This window comes from Acyrthosiphon pisum, chromosome A2 (assembly GCF_005508785.2).
Source record: "Acyrthosiphon pisum isolate AL4f chromosome A2, pea_aphid_22Mar2018_4r6ur, whole genome shotgun sequence".
Lineage (NCBI taxonomy): Eukaryota > Metazoa > Arthropoda > Insecta > Hemiptera > Aphididae > Acyrthosiphon > Acyrthosiphon pisum.
In genome coordinates, this window is record NC_042495.1 from 92,253,386 (window position 1) to 92,269,940 (window position 16,555).

At 27.9% G+C, this 16,555-nt stretch overlaps 3 protein-coding genes across 3 annotated transcripts in view; 1 reads left to right on the plus strand and 2 right to left on the minus strand.

Annotated features, from left to right (window-relative positions):
• Nucleotides 1–712: 712 nt before the first annotated feature.
• On the minus strand, nucleotides 713–2,152 carry LOC100160233 (iron-sulfur cluster assembly enzyme ISCU, mitochondrial-like). Its single transcript, NM_001162615.2, is given in 4 exon segments — nucleotides 713–977; nucleotides 1,157–1,235; nucleotides 1,308–1,532; nucleotides 1,838–2,152. Coding segments are annotated over 4 exon segments (465 nt in total). The 5' UTR covers nucleotides 1,913–2,152; the 3' UTR covers nucleotides 713–891.
• A 3,234-nt stretch (nucleotides 2,153–5,386) lies between these two features.
• On the plus strand, nucleotides 5,387–7,104 carry LOC100162278 (small ubiquitin-related modifier). The gene is made up of 2 exons (XM_001945844.5): nucleotides 5,387–5,684; nucleotides 5,769–7,104. The coding sequence occupies exon 2, from the start codon at nucleotides 5,773–5,775 to the stop codon at nucleotides 6,175–6,177; it is 405 nt and encodes a 134-aa protein (XP_001945879.1). The 5' UTR covers nucleotides 5,387–5,684; nucleotides 5,769–5,772; the 3' UTR covers nucleotides 6,178–7,104.
• Nucleotides 7,105–16,555, minus strand: part of LOC100162851 (PTS-dependent dihydroxyacetone kinase 1, dihydroxyacetone-binding subunit DhaK) — a 12,531-nt gene continuing 3,080 nt past the window's right edge. Inside the window, exons 2-13 of the mRNA XM_001946456.5 lie at nucleotides 14,574–14,730; nucleotides 14,418–14,481; nucleotides 12,636–12,743; nucleotides 12,435–12,532; nucleotides 12,268–12,357; nucleotides 11,914–12,117; nucleotides 10,594–10,753; nucleotides 9,769–10,004; nucleotides 9,045–9,201; nucleotides 8,744–8,982; nucleotides 7,493–7,629; nucleotides 7,105–7,416 (exon numbers count right to left, since the gene is read on the minus strand). Of these exons, the coding sequence (XP_001946491.1) occupies nucleotides 7,296–7,416; nucleotides 7,493–7,629; nucleotides 8,744–8,982; nucleotides 9,045–9,201; nucleotides 9,769–10,004; nucleotides 10,594–10,753; nucleotides 11,914–12,117; nucleotides 12,268–12,357; nucleotides 12,435–12,532; nucleotides 12,636–12,743; nucleotides 14,418–14,481; nucleotides 14,574–14,711 (1,752 nt within the window). The 5' untranslated portion in view covers nucleotides 14,712–14,730 and the 3' untranslated portion in view covers nucleotides 7,105–7,295. The remainder of the gene's footprint in view (nucleotides 7,417–7,492; nucleotides 7,630–8,743; nucleotides 8,983–9,044; nucleotides 9,202–9,768; nucleotides 10,005–10,593; nucleotides 10,754–11,913; nucleotides 12,118–12,267; nucleotides 12,358–12,434; nucleotides 12,533–12,635; nucleotides 12,744–14,417; nucleotides 14,482–14,573; nucleotides 14,731–16,555) is intronic.

The following is a 16,555-nucleotide window of genomic DNA, read 5'->3' on the forward strand; positions in this document are numbered from 1 at the left end:
TAATATTTAATATCTAGTTCTAATCATGTACTATGTTCTTGAATTTATTGTTGAGTTTAGGTTAGATTATCGAAAGTTATCTTCTTATCTATCGCAGTTTTCCAAGCTGTTTACTATTTTTGTAAAGTTATAGCTTAAGTTCTATTAACGGATCCTCATATTAATCTCCTTAATATTATAGCAATTATCAATCTTGAGAATAGAAAAATATGGCAGTCGATTGAATATGTAACCTCCTTATTTAAACTTTTGGCTACCACAAAACCATTAGATTTGATAACGCTAAATGAGACGACGCATAGTGGTAACTTGTAGTGAGAAACCAATTTAGGATACTAACAAAAAATCTTTTTTTCCTTATGATATTTGTGTTTATATTTTGAAAATATTGGTCTGAAAGTGTATTGCTTTCTCAAACTTAACACTTGAAAGGTTCACTTAAGTTTTTGATAATTTAATTTATTGTATATTATATGAGTATTTTTCACATGTTAATGAACATTGTAATATTTTCATTAAAATGTGAATTTATAATACAAACTGCAATAATATGTTCAAAAATCGTTTTTTAAGTATCATTTTATAATTAATCAATATTATACTATGAACTATAAATTTGAATTTTAAGTAACTGTAATTATTTAAATTTTCATAGTAAAAATAATCTATTTTTAGTTGAATTAGAAATGTTATACCAGGAAAGTAATAATAATTTTCAAATCTTTAATAATAATTTATTTTAAACTAGAAATGCTAAAATATGAGATATATTATACTATAATCATTTATAATTAATATAGTATCTATAATTTTTTTTATGCAATTTAAAAATATGATAATTTCAAAAACAACAAATAGGTACAATTTTATTATTACTAGGTAACATGTTCATTATTCCTGGTCTTCTGATTTTTTCTTCTCTTGTTGTTTAATGCGATAATCAGATAATGCTGCTTTAATAGCATCCTCAGCCAACACTATAAAAGAAAAATTATTAAATTATTAAAATATAACACAATATCTATAACAAAAAAAGAAATAGGTATATTGGCAAGTAATCTGTTATTAGTATGAAGAAATTATACCTAAAAATCCAATCTTATATATTTTAACTTGTACAAACTATTGTTATTACATATAATAATTCAACAATTACTTGAACAGTGAAGCTTCACTGGAGGCAAAGATAGTTCTTTAGCGATGTCCGTGTTCTTTAAGGAAAGTGCTTCATCAACCTTATACAAACATTAGGTATTTAAATAAATATATTATCGATCATAGAATACAATAAAGATATATAAACTAACAGTTTTTCCCATAACCCATTCTGTAGCTAGTGAACTAGAAGCAATAGCAGATCCGCAGCCAAAAGTTTTAAATTTGGCATCAACAATTCTACCACCATCGTCAACTTTAATTTGTAACTTCATAACATCACCACATGCTGGTGCGCCAACCAATCCAGTTCCAACATTCTTGTCATTTTTATTTAACGTTCCGACATTACGGGGATTTTCATAATGATCAATCACCTGTGAGAAATATTAATTAATATGAATACAATAAAGCATAATTATGTGATATTGCCACTTGTCAAATAGCATCTGACATTGTAATTATATAGACTAAATGGAAAATTCTATATAAGGGGTCGGCCATTTGTATTTGTCCAATTGACATTTAGAATTTAATAATAATTTACAATAATGATGAGAAAAAATTGCATCAAATGATTATATTATTGTATACAACAAGAGTAATTTGATTATTATTACTCTACTCCCCCTCTGAGCTAAATACACTAATATAGTATAATGTGATCAATTTTAACGCTTACATTTTTATGATAGAAAAGGCACGGGACGCTGTTAGCCTTCGTCGTCAGACACTTGGGTATTTTGTTCAAAAACATGATCACGGAAGTTCGTATTTGGATAGAATGAATGACGATCGTCGAATGCAAGTTGCAACTGCAGTCTGCAATGAACAAAGGACGTCGAGAATCGAGATGGGGATCAAAACAAGTTGCACAATATTGCAACCAGCAGGGCTAGAATGGTATATGGAAACAATTGAATTAAGTAATAACAAAACGCAATTCAAAATCAAAAGCAAAATACGCGACCGTCAGGTTGCCGGACCCACGACTGATGCCCAGTAATCAGCGCCCAGTATAATCAGTATGATACTGACATCACTATCAGCACTATCAGTTAAGAGAAAAGTTATATATTTTATTATTTACTAATAAATAATGATAAAAATTTATAAAAATAGGCGCAAATAGGGAGGGGCTTTAGGGGCTAAGCCTAATGTCCAATTCCCTTCATTTTGTTTTAAGCTTATTCAATATTATCAAAGTAAGGCACTATTAGCCCTATTAGCCCCCCCAAATCTCAAACGCTATTTACGTCTATGGTGATGTTGCCGACGTCCCCTCAAATACAGAATACGGAACAATAATAAAATGCTTACTAGCAACATTTCAGCTGCTCAAGAAGCTAAAAAGTACAACCATTGATTATAAATACTACTAGGTATTTATTCAATGGTACAACATACAAATCAATTAATCAAGGTCATGGTCACGCATAAAAATTGAGAGTAGAGACGTAGAGTACAATTTACATTATGACTTTTCAGCTGCTCGTGGTTTCATTAAACTTTTGAGTACACATACTATTGGGCATTAGTAATTGACATGGGCTCAGTGAGATGCTGTTTTTCTAATATATAAATACATTTTATTTGTTTTAATTGTTAAAAGCGGCATTCAAGACTGATATAATTGCTTCGCTCCCACCTCCTCCCCCCGCCCATGGGATTGAACTGAAGACGCCGCTGCATGGGCTTCGTAAACCATTCCTTAATCCTTAACATGTTGTATCACTTGTATAGTTGTATCTGTTGTAAGGTCTAAGGAATAAAGATAATACCTACAAATCGCTTAATCGAATTTATTTATATAATTTAATTGTTTTGTGTAAATTGTGTTTAGTGTATAGAATCACAGAGACAGAGGTCCTTATGGCCTTGTTCATAACATATTAAGTAGGATTAGTAGGAAAGGTAATCCTTCAGAATAACGTTATTACAATACAGTTTCGAATTTTTGATTGATTTATTTTATTACTCCGTGTCTTGAAGATTAATATCATGAACTTTCTTACATAGTTCATGATTAATACTACAGAAATTAAAGAACCTAAAAATGTCATACCGCCATGGAATTCTGAGGTTATCTGCCAAGTAGATTTTAATATTTATCTATTATACGTCGTTTGAATGTTAAATTATCAGTGATGGGAAAAACTAGTTCATATTGTGTGAACTTGACATGAACGAGTTCGATTTTCAAGAAATAACCTTGAACGTGAACTAAGTTCTTATTAATTATGATTTTGAACGTTTTGGGTTCATTCATTGACAATTTAATTTTCATAGAACAGGCGATTTGATAACGTTTTAAAATGTTTTGTGTTTGAGTTTTCAGGTTCCTTGTTCCTTCTTAAGAATCAAAAGATATAATTTGTTTTTAATTTTGTTTATTTTTAGTTTGGATATTTATTTTTGCCCTGAAATCACAACGCCGCGCCATTGATCGACAGATCGCCGATAAGAATAGTATGTATACTATTTATGTATATTATAATTCTATTGTAACTTGACATAATAAAATAAAGTATTTATAAATAACATTCCCAAGACTAACTCGTTCATACAAAATATTATTTTATGCTGTATACTGCGTGTTCCACAGAATGCAGGGTAATTGGAAAAATATAAAACTAATTTAAAACTACCTATTTGTATTACGCAATCAGAATTATTTTTGATTATAATTTAAGATTTTGTTTTCGTCTATTACTTAACATTTTTTTAGCTACTACTCTATAATCAGTGGCGAGCTGAAGTGGTTAATTTTGACGCAGTTGCGTAAACTTTTCAAAGGGGGTGGTGCCACCCCGTGACTGTGGCGCAGAATTACATGCTAATGCCTGACCTCTTGGCTCTTTTGATCACATTTTATTAACATCATAACTTTGTTATAAGTAAAAATATGATGATGGTGGTGGTGGTGGTAAGTACATAATTATGAAAATGCGTAATTTAAAATTGAAGTTCAGCCCACCACTGTCTATAATTATTATTTTCAATTACTAATTAGTTACATAGTATAAAGTATGTTGCAGAGCCGCGTATCGCCGGTTTCGACGCATAGTCGGCAGTCAGACGTATTTTCATGTATTTTTTTTTTATTTCTAGCTTAAGTTTTTTTCTTTTTTTTCTTTAGTAACTTTATATAATTGTTGATAATTTTAAAAACTATGGACTACTGAACTAGAATTTTAACTAGTTCATATTTAATGTCTTGAACTAATTCATTTTTAGAAAGAACTTTCCCATCACTGTTAATTATTATACGTTATTTACATTTTTATTTTTAAATCAGTGTACTTAACAGTTAACTTATTAAACGGTAATACCATTGACATTAAATACCTACTAATCTATTTGAATCTATTAAAATCTATTTGTTCCGTGATTTGAATTTAAATTTATATTTTTCCCGCCAAAATGAAATCTTTGCAAAGAAAATCTAAAGTTATTAGTTAATATTTTTTGTTATTGAATAAATTAATTTTAATTATGTTTTTTCTTTTTTGGATGACTTTATAATAGCCAGACAAGAAGGTACTCAGTTTGAACCTTGAACGTATAAAAAACCATTTCCAATACAAATTCGTGTGAAGGTAAACTGTATTTGAAAAGAGAACATACCGGTCGGCGACCAATTTATGTCCGGCGGCGCGCATCCTCCACCAATTTCCCATTGTTAGCGTGATCACGTGGTTCTCGACGCACCAATCAAATCATTCGACATGCGCGAATTCGGTGTGTTTTCTTTTGAAAAGGAGAATATAATATATAAGGATAAAATATTAAATTGTTTCAATCACAGTCACAGATTTCTGTAAGGTCTGTGATTTAAATTTATCGAGGTAATAAACAGTTGTACCTACCTACAAAAGTGTCTCCTGAGGTCCCCACACACTGTAGCGGTGGCGTTAAATTAATAAAATTATATTGTCTTGGCTTTACCACCGTGGTGAGCAGTGAAATGTATCCTAAAGCAATTCACCGCCACCGCCACCGTTGCGGTGTATGGAGACCTCAAACCATAGAACCAGTGTTTGAATTGGAAAACAAAATAGAAAGTGAAGGAAAAATATGGAAAAAATTTGCTTACTGGAATATTAATATTATTTCTAAAAGGATATACGCTAAGATAATAATATTCAATCTAAAAATAATAGGATCTCTATCCCCCCCCCCAAAGTGTCACCCGCCAATTTTTACACTGTTGATAACAAAGCACACTGTAGTCTGTACTACAACTACACCGTTGTAGGTAATCATTTTATGTACATTGTTAAGGAAAGCGTCTATCGTGGTATCGTGAAACGTCTATAGTTTATTGTTTTTGTCTCGAAGCGTTTACTGTTGAGCAATTTTGCTTGTCCTGTCACCCGTCATATTTATCGCCATTCTGGACGCCATTTTTAGTCGATTAAACATTGTTTAATTTGAATTTCAATTGTCTTCTAATTTGTGTAGACATATTATAATTAAGATAATCCTGACTAGACGTAATTTAATTTTAAAGCTCAAACACCATAATCGTAAGTAGAATATGATTTAAGTATTTTTCTATATTTACCTAGACTTATTATTACCTATCCATATTGATTGTAATTTTATTATAGAAAAATGTCTGGTGATGAAGAAGCATCCAAATCATTACCGTCCACATCTGAAACCAACAACATTACAGAGTCAACTGAACAGAATACAGAAGATGCAGAAGGTGGTGTCAATACCAATGCCGGTGCATTAGAAGTTACTGATGATAAAGCTGCAGCTGCTGATGAATACATTCGTCTACGCGTAATAACTAGCGATATGACCAATGAGGTGCACTTCCGTGTAAAGGCTGCCACAGCCTTGGTTCGCCTGAAGCGCTCGTACTGCAGCAAGTTGGGTTTTCAGGTGGGCGAGTTGCGTTTTGTGTTTGATGGTCATCGAATCACTGACGATGATACCCCGAAAAAGCTAGGTATGATCAATGACGATGTCATAGAAATTTACCAAGAAAGAACTGGTGGTGGCATTTAATATTTGTAAACATAAGTTAATTATTCTGACCGACAGTTATTTGTTTTTAATCATAATTATTTATGTATTGTAAATGAAAATAAAGGTTTTTAATTGATTCTCCTTTATCTACATCTGTAGTTAATTTAAATGACCATCGATTATTAAACTGTGTTATATTTAACTGAAGTTTAAATAAATTTCCAATTATTAAATTAAAAAATGTAAATTAAACAAATGTCAAAAACCACATTTTATTTTTCATTATTTTTTATGTATTTAAGATTAATATATCTGAACTAATAATTTGTTATAAATACATACAATAAAAATCAATTATATGTTTAAATAAATTGTCCATAACATAATTAAATTTCTGTATCTAAAATACTAGTAACTTTCAAATAACGATCTACTAATTGTAGAGGTAGGTAATACAATTTAAGTTCCTTTTCCTATATTTTTTTTTTTCAATAATTAAGCCAATATTAAATAATAATTAATAATATTTTGTATTTAATGTAGATATTATTATTTTACCTATTAACTTGTGTAGTTTTTACTTCATTGTATTCTATTACAGTACCTAATGTAAAATGTGGCAGAAACAAATTTAAACTACCTAATAAGGTAGTACATGCTAAGGATTATGATTTACCTACTTACTAGTTAAACTTAAATCTGAATGTTTTTTTTATATTTGTTAAGATAATATAAATATTTTATTAGTTAGCATATTTAATTACTTTTAAATGTAGGTATTTATAACTAAAGAATAAATTTATACTGTTCAAATATGAATTGATAATCAGATGCATAATTTATGTCTACAGTTTAACTATCATGATTCTGTTTAAGAAACATTTAAAATAAATACATTTATTAACTAATTTAATTATTACTATTTAATTACTTATCTAATAAATATAAAATCAATAAGATCATTAATTCTTGCATTTTTATTATTTATTGTAAATTTGTTTTACAAATCATAAATGTATATACTTTAAAATATGTGCATTATTTTATTTATTTTACTTAAATATCATTTTTTATACATTAAAATATAATATTGGTATAAAAACTTATAAAATGTATTACAAAAACTACTCAAATTGACAATCATTATGAAATAATATTTATTTTGATGTATCCATATAAGCGGTATGTATAGCTTTCAACCATAAAGCTACACCATAAGCTCCAGCATCCATTTTACCAACAGAAGTAACACTTTCTACATAAGAAGCTTTACCAAATCTATAACATTAATAACAATATTAAATTTATATAATTTAGGCACACAAAAACCTAAAACATATTTTTTCAAACTAACTCTGCCTTCATTTGTTTTACATCATTGCAAACATCATGTACTCGGCATAATGCTTTTTCTAAAACTGTTACATAGTCTCTAGCATCTAAGTTTCCATATTCTTGAAATACTTGATGTATCGCAATTATTGGATCAAACTGAAAAATTATATCAGTAAATTAAAATAAATTTGTCATACTCTGCCTTATATAAGAGTATCCTCAGTTGGCGAGTTGCTACAATGGGTATGAGCAATATTCGATGAGTCTCCCGCTCTTAAGACGCTCTCTATGCCCTTGGGCGTTTATAATTTAAAAAAATATAATACAGTAGAAGCCGCTTATTAGAAACACGGATTATTGAGACAATCACGTTATTGAAACAAAATGTACCAGGACGGATCGCCCGTATATTATATCTAACAAATCGGTTAATTGATACATTTCACTTTGGTCCCAAAGTGTTTCTAATAAGCGGCTTCTACTGTATATACTTTATTATATCAACAATTGCTTACCTTACATTTTTCTAGTATAAGCATATTTAAAGTAATTTTTCGAACTCAGCTGATGGTTGGAAATGAAAACTGACAACAAAAGTTGATAAAAGCCAATTTGTCAATTGATGCAGTGGTCGGGACACTACTAGTTTTTTTGTAGCACGCTAACGCTACTTCTACTCCCCCAAAAGAAGTAGCTTGCTATCGATATCGCTCTTTTTTTTTTTTAAGTAGTGCATTGCTTCTAACACTATTGTTTAAATTTAGCGCGCCACTTTTACGCTACATTTTTTTATATGTGTTCTAATTGAAAATTAATAGTTTATAGATTATACTGATTTAACATTTGATCAATGGACGGGTTACAACTACACGAGTTAATTGTGGATTAAACCCGAAAAATTAATTTATATACTCATCATTATTTTAATATAAATAAATAAATAAATATAAGAGTTATTATATTTATACTATTTTAACTATCACCAAATAGGTATTAAGGGTAGCGATAAAATAATGGTAATTTTTACTACGCTAACTGAAAATTAGTAGCGCACTAAAGTATATCGCTACATTAGGTGTATTGTAGTGACGCTAAGTTAATCGCTACTATTAAATTAGCGCGCTACTTCCGACCACTGAATTGTGAAAAATTATGCTACATCCAAACCTGATGAAAATTGGTCAAGGTCTGAGGCTACTCTTATATGAGACAGTTAATAGGTGCAACGTTCAAATAACATAATAAATTTATATTTAAATGTAATAGGCACCATGGTTTTATCTCCTTTTCTTGCACTTGAATATTTCATAGATGTATCTAGTGCATTCTTCAACGCTCCGGTCCAGTCTAAATAGTTCATTGAAGCTAAATGCCCAGCAGCTCCAGTCAACAACAAACTATAAAGAGCTCCAGATGCACCACCCATTTTGTCTTCACAGATGAAAGCCAAAGAATACAAAACACTGGCTGGGTAGTTTAATGGAAGGTTGTTTAGATTGGTAAGTAAGTCTAAATTATAATACAATTTTTATTTTAAAGATTTAAAAAAATTAATATTTGTAGTAATTTACCAGAAGCAAACCGCGAAATAGTTGAACCATTGTCGCCATCTCCGATTTCCTGATCCAGTTTATTTAAGACATCAACATTTTTTAGAAGATCTTCTCCAATTTGTTTCAATATACTTTTTAATATTAAACTTCCTTTTTCTGATATACATACCCCTAACTACATACATTAATTATAATACATAAATATATCTTTATAAATCTTTTCACCAACATATAATCCATTTATTTTTAAATTAAATTTGTGTATGATGACTAGTGACTACTAATATAAGTAAATAAGTAATATGAGTATTAAATAATATATAAATATTGAAACTTAAAAGAAGAAATGGACATTTCATTATTAATTGTTCATTACAAAAATTATTTTTATTTTATTATACGAATTAACTCCAAAGGCAGTTTCCGATATATTTTAAAGTCAAATATAATTTGTTTTTAAGAGTTCTTCAAATTTAAAACTTAGTTTGTAGATATTATAATAGAACGAGCTCTTTCCTGGTTGTATTTATACTTCAAATACTAAAGAGTAAATATAATAATATTATATTTACCTACGCCAAGGTGAATTATTACTCATCTGAATAAATCTGTATTCTTTTTTTGTTAAACATTATATACCTACTTAACAGAAAAATTATATCTTTTTTTATGTATTTAGTTTTTAGCTTTAATTTGTACATAATAATTTGATTATTAAACTTAGTTAATACTTAATATTTACTTTAGGATCTATATCGTCAATTTTTGGAATTTTTATATTTTCAGATTTCTGTTTTTCGATTGGTTTTATGCTCATATGATTTCCCGGCCAAGCAAAAGCTGATGTTTCTTCATCTATATAATTAATCCATTCTTGATTGTCACTTACATCAATAACACTTAATTGAAATCCATACATATTTAGAGACACAATAAATGTTCCCACAAACATACGGCTAACGTCTATTTTAAGTTCATCTATAAATTGTTGTTAAAATTATTATTTAAAGTGTTACACGCCTATATTTAAAAAAAGATTTTAAAAAATATGTAGATATCACTAGATAAATCATAATTCGTAATTATTATTATTTATATATAATACAGTCATTAGATTAATAATTAAAAGATTAATGATTAGATTAATGATTAGAATATAATACAGTCATCAGTGATTCTTAAACTGTGCTCTGTAAAACCTTAAGGTGCTACAAGAATTTATATTAATAAATTGTATTAATTACTTTATAATATTTTTGATTCTTAAATCTTGGGGATAACAAAAATGAAATAATGAAAATAGTACTGTTGAGTTACATTAATAACTATGACATAATTAGGAGCTTGGATGGCTAAGCTTAAAACTTCTTGCAACAAAAGCGATCCAAAGTTTCTAGATAAATTAAAAATTCAAGGACCACAATGTATTTATCTCATTTGCACCAATGTTATCAACTATTAAGTATACCATATTAATTGTTATATTTTAGTTAAAAGTAAAAGTTGCAGATCATTTTATAAATAATAGATACAAAAAAAAAAAAATAATATATTATTGTATACATACCAAAATATTCTTTAGCGTATTTAGCCAATGCACCTAACTCTATGTGTGAAACTAATCCAAGATTATTCACGATCAAACAAATTACACTGAATTCTTTCAAACCTAGGGTGCTACATATCTTATCTACTGCTAAACGGATCAAATCTTTCACATCACATGCCTATAATTATATTCATGATTATTAGTTTGATAAATTGTATATAAATATAAGTTAACTAACTACCTAAGTAATTACATAACAAGACATTGGTACCTAAGTGAAGTTTGAATACACATCAGGCATGGATTAATGTTTAGTTACATCTTACATGTTAATACATATTAAATATTTTCCTAGAATATAATAGAAAAATGTGTGAATGTTTTCCTAATTTATATAATGAGAATCAGTGTTCATGATGTAAAATAAATTTTATTAGATCATGACTAATCATAAAAAAATTAAATAAAAACCAGTAAAAATTATAATGGAGAATGCGAAAATATTTATTTAATATAAATTATATGTAACTTATACATTTTTATTTACATAATCGTAATCGTTGGGTTTTCAAATTTATTTTTGTACCACATAAAATTGTACGGCAACGCTACACCCATGTAAAGACACCAGGACACTGTTGCGCACACTTTGAGAACCGCTGAATTAATGTATATATTATTTTATAAGGAAAACTGGAAAATCAAATCTCTTCAGCATGATGTTAAATAACTTAAATTTTAATGTCATATACTAAGGATGAAGATTTAGAAAAAGTTTTTCCTAATTTTGAATAAATATTTAGAATAAATATCTGTACCTATAGAAAATTAAACTGGTGAACACTTTTACTATAGTAAAAACGGCTAAAAACTTTGAAACATAATCAATGAAAGAAGACTGTTTAAATGTGATATCTTCATTAAATGTTGCAGCAAAACTGCAAGACTTTTAGTCGCTTAATATGTGAATCATCATAAATTATTTTGACAATACATAAACTCAAAAAAATATATTTAATCAATTATTAAAGATTAAAGAACGAAACTATTATTTTGTTGATATTGTTCTACTTATGTCGATTTTTTTTCTAAATAAATTAAAAATATATATATATATTTTAAATCCGTGTAAAAATAATATGCAAAGGTAGACAAATATATAAGGGTGAGTGCAGGCCGTTAGGGTACCTTGGAAATCTTGCCTAGAGTAATATTTTGTTTTAATCTGTACCTGTATGCAACATATGGGTATTATACTATTATTATTGCCTTGTTATTAATTATTTCTTATTTGTTAATTATACTTTTGTATAATATATGATATGTATTTGATTATACTTTAACTCTCGAAGTCCCTGCTTCTCCGTGTAATCCGACTCCAAATTCAAATTCTCCTTTTTGTAGTAAAAATGATGGTTCTTCACCCGGAATATTACATGAAGTTGCACTTATTCCAAGTGATGCTAGCTTTCCATTGATATTTTTACCCAGGGACAATAAATCTTCAATACTACTACCTCGTTTAGCCAACACACCCAATATCTATAACAATTAACAACAATAAGTAAATATACATATAAATTATAAGAATTATATTTTTAATTATACCAAGTGACAAACTGGCATGTACCAATTTATTATAAAATTACATTGGGTAATACAAAAAACTATTTTAAAAATCATATAAATTACCTTTATAACATACAATAAACCACACATTCCTCTTTTGCCTACTTTTCCTCCTGGCCTTGAACAATCATCACTCACTATTAACTCGGCCACCTGAAATTAAAAACATGGTTATTTTTGATATGTAAATAAGGTCATCCTAAACAATTAACAATTTCAAAATAATTCACATTAATGTTGTCGATTTTTTTCGCTTTTTCACAGGCCAATCCAAAATTAAATACGTCACCAGTATAATTTGCTACTATAAGTAAAACTCCTCCATTACCTATAAGTATAGTACATTACAACATTTTTTTTAAATTTTTGCATAAATACTCGAAAAAGAATATTGAAGAAGCCAGAATTACAATAATATTGTAGGTACTAACAGTTATAATTATTTAAATACTTGATTGCCTGGTAAATATTCAGTGATGAACAACAAGTAAACACATAACCACTAACAGACGCGGATAACATCCCATCACCAATATATCCTGTAAACACAATATAAGATATAAATAATAAATAGGTAGGTATATAAGTTAGAAACTATTATAATAAGGCTAAAGTTAAATTTCAAAACCACACGTTCACATTTGCATCTAAAAATCACACACTTATTATTTCTATTAAAAAAGGTGATATGAAAAAAAACCACACGTCCAAACATAATATTTATAGGTATAGCTTTATTCCTTAAACTTTGAGTAAATTAAGGTGTTTCCCTAAAAGTAAAATGTTAAAATAATGTAGGTACTTACCTTTTTTTATATACTTGACTATAAAGTTATAGGTATATTACCAGGGCTCGGAAGTTGTAGCAAATGCATATTTTTCTTGGTTTGTCCAAGAACATCCAAAGTAAGATACAAATATGTATCATACTTCTCTGATGTCATACACAAAATTTAATTTTGCTATGTTTTGCATATTTACGGTTTTTATTGCTATTTTGCTATTATTTAGGGTTTATAGTGCTATTTTTAGGCATATTTTCTTAATATACATAATATATACCTACATATTATACAAAATATAGGAAATTATCACATTATATTGAAAATAATGATTAATTTGGTTAGGAAATAGGAAATAAATAGATCTTATAAGTACACTTTTACAAACATATTTAAGTAATTCAATATATATTTTGTTAACGGTTTATAATTCAACTAGTCCAGACAGTCCCTGATGTCTATGAGCCTAACAATTTTATAAAATTGTATAATTACATTTAACTTTTTTAAATAAATTTAATTTTTTCAATTTAAATGCATAATGTATTTTTTGATTTTTTGTGCTATTTATAGCGCATATTTTGGAGTTTTTAAGTGCATATTTAAGAGCTAAAAAGTAACATTTTTAGTGCTACAACTTCCGCGCCTTGTATATTACACTACGGTAGTACGGTACTTAATAATTATTAATTATAAATTATGAATATTAAATAGTCAAGTGTCTATACTCTATAGTTATATTATTATTCAAAAAAAGCTTAAATTAAATAATGATAAGGATAAACAATATTTTAAATATTATAGATATATATTTTTTGTAAATGTTGTTTTTTAATGACCAAAAATAATGTGAAATTTTTGTTTCAAAAACATGTTTTGATGCACAAAATAATGCATTATTACTTTTTAGTTAATGATTTAATTATGATTAAAGACCTGGATACTATAAAATTAAATGGAAAACGCTATATATTCAAATAATGAGTTACTTACAAATATAATATAAAATTATATAAAATAATATATATACCTACCGTATATACGTGAAAACTGGGTAGATACACTCTATATAACTCGTAAGTTAGTTACTACATTAGATACCTACTCAGTAGGTACATAATTCTGCAGTAGCCTATACATAGTTTAGAATTCTGTCTGTGGGAGATTGCAATGATCCAATAGACGATTGTACACATGGTACCCATATAGGTAGAGGTATTTTATAATATTAAATATTAAGTATTAAAATGTACAGGTTCGTAGTTAAAACCGTTTGATATTTGATATTTATTACTTTTAATAAAATTATAACATTCTAATAATAATTTAGGGATTTAACAAATAGCCAAAAGGTATATTGGTTTCTATTATAATATTATATAATATAATATATGTTAGGTTAGTGGCTGTTAGGGTATATTTTATACTTACCAAATGGATATGGTTCATGTCCAGATCCACCGCCACCAAGTAAACAAACACGTTTTTCTGATTTCTAAAAATATAAAATATTTTTATTCAATTTATACAGTAGGTACTTAATTTATACCTAGTAATAAAGTTATAATAAATATGATAAAGACTAACCAATTTTAATCCAATTATTCTACTCTCTGGATATACATCAAATACTGGATAAGTGTAAGCTAACCCGTCAAACATTTCTTTTAGTAAAACTCGGCCATTTTTCAACAAGTATTTTTCGTCTGCTTTTGAACTTTCCATTATTACATTAACCTAAGGGCTATAATACATTTTGGCTAAAAAATACTTTTCCTTGAATAAATTATTTTTGCATTTTTTACCAATGTACTTATATGCTTACATATAAATACTTTAAGTAGGTATTACTAAACTTACTACTTACTTACGTGTTATTATAGTAAAAGTAACTAAATAAATTTTGATCTATGAATTAAATATTGAAATAGGTACGTAAAATGTATATTGTAGGTATTTTTTTTATTAATAATATTTATAATGCATGTTACATAATATCCTATACATACTTGACAGTTGTCGTATTATAAAATATAAATACGACCACCTGAATGATGTATTAAAATGTCTATACTATATTATAATGGTCTTTGAATTAAACTAACTACGAACTTCGTTTAAAAATTAACCACAATAAACTGTTCAAAATTTGTTCTATTAAAATGTGGCATATACAGACATATAGCGATGACTGAGGAAGACGTTGCCAGTGCCCTGCAGTAGGATATATTAGGTAGGTAATAGGTACCTACTATTAGTAAATTGGTACTATATAATTAAGTAGGTAGGTATTTTATTATTCATTTAAGCAAAAACTAATTATAACAGAAAAATCAACTGTAATAGTGACCTACTTAACTATAAACGATATACGAGATAATATAACGGTATAAGGTAGGATACAGGGCTTTGCACCCGAACGTAACCCGAAACCCGAAACCCGAATTAACCCAAATAAATATCATAACCCAAAACCCGTACATACAAAACCGATTGAAAAAAATAACACCCGAAATAACCCGAAACCCAAATTTCTATTCGGGTTTGCCGGAAACCCGAATTATTGAAAATGAAGTAGCATAATATCAATTTGTATGTATTTTTTGCAACTAACGTGACTAAGAAGATAAGAAGATAGTATAGTGTGAGTGTGTAATGGATAACTAAATTTTTTTTTTGTAACCTAAAAAATAATTAATTAAATATTTAAAAAATACCTTGATGCTAGATGATTGTTTTATTTTATTTCACAATATTCAATAATAGACAATAGTAATTGTGTTGTCTAACATTCTTAATCAAAAATAAATATAACGAAAATACGTTCAGTTAAAAATTAAAATATGTAATAAGCTAGAACTTTCTTTTGTTGAAAAAGGACTGAGTACCTAAGTACTAAGTAATAAGTAATAAACTAATAACTAATAAATATAAATATTTAATTTAATTTTTTAATTTTTTAATTTTTTAATTTTTTTCATTATGTTTACTTTAAAATCAGATTACTATATCAGATTTGCATTGAAAATTGCATGTTAATTGATACACATGTTGTTTTTTTTTAATTCACCCGAATTAACCATAATTAACCCGAATAAATTTACATTTAACCGTAACCAGAAAAGTGTATTAACCCGTAACACCCGAATTTAATAACCCCAATTTTCTTTCAACACCCAAAACCCGAAAAAATGATTCTGGTGTAAAGCCCTCGTAGGATATAAATAAAAGTATTCATTATCGGTAGATATATTTTTTTAAATCCACCGACCACCTTGTTAGCACAGAATATAACAATCATGTTGTTAGCCATCGATGCGTCACGGTTACGCGTATCTATGATTCTACGAACTTTAATAATGTAAATAAAAAAAAGGTGGGTAAGTGGATGTCGCTCTGCTGTACAGTAGGTTAGAAGTGGGTCACTGTATAATGGACAGTATTAAATTTGAATTCAATGATATAATATCACTGTATAAGAAAAACGATTCTGAGCGGAGACGGTATATCAGTCTATGTATTAGACATATATATACTTATCTATGGTATTAAAAAAAAATTGACCTATA

What these genes read in the sequence shown, in the direction of transcription:
- LOC100162278 (XM_001945844.5), top strand. Translation starts at nt 5,773, where the DNA reads ATGTCTGGTGATGAAGAAGCATCCAAATCATTACCGTCCACATCTGAA.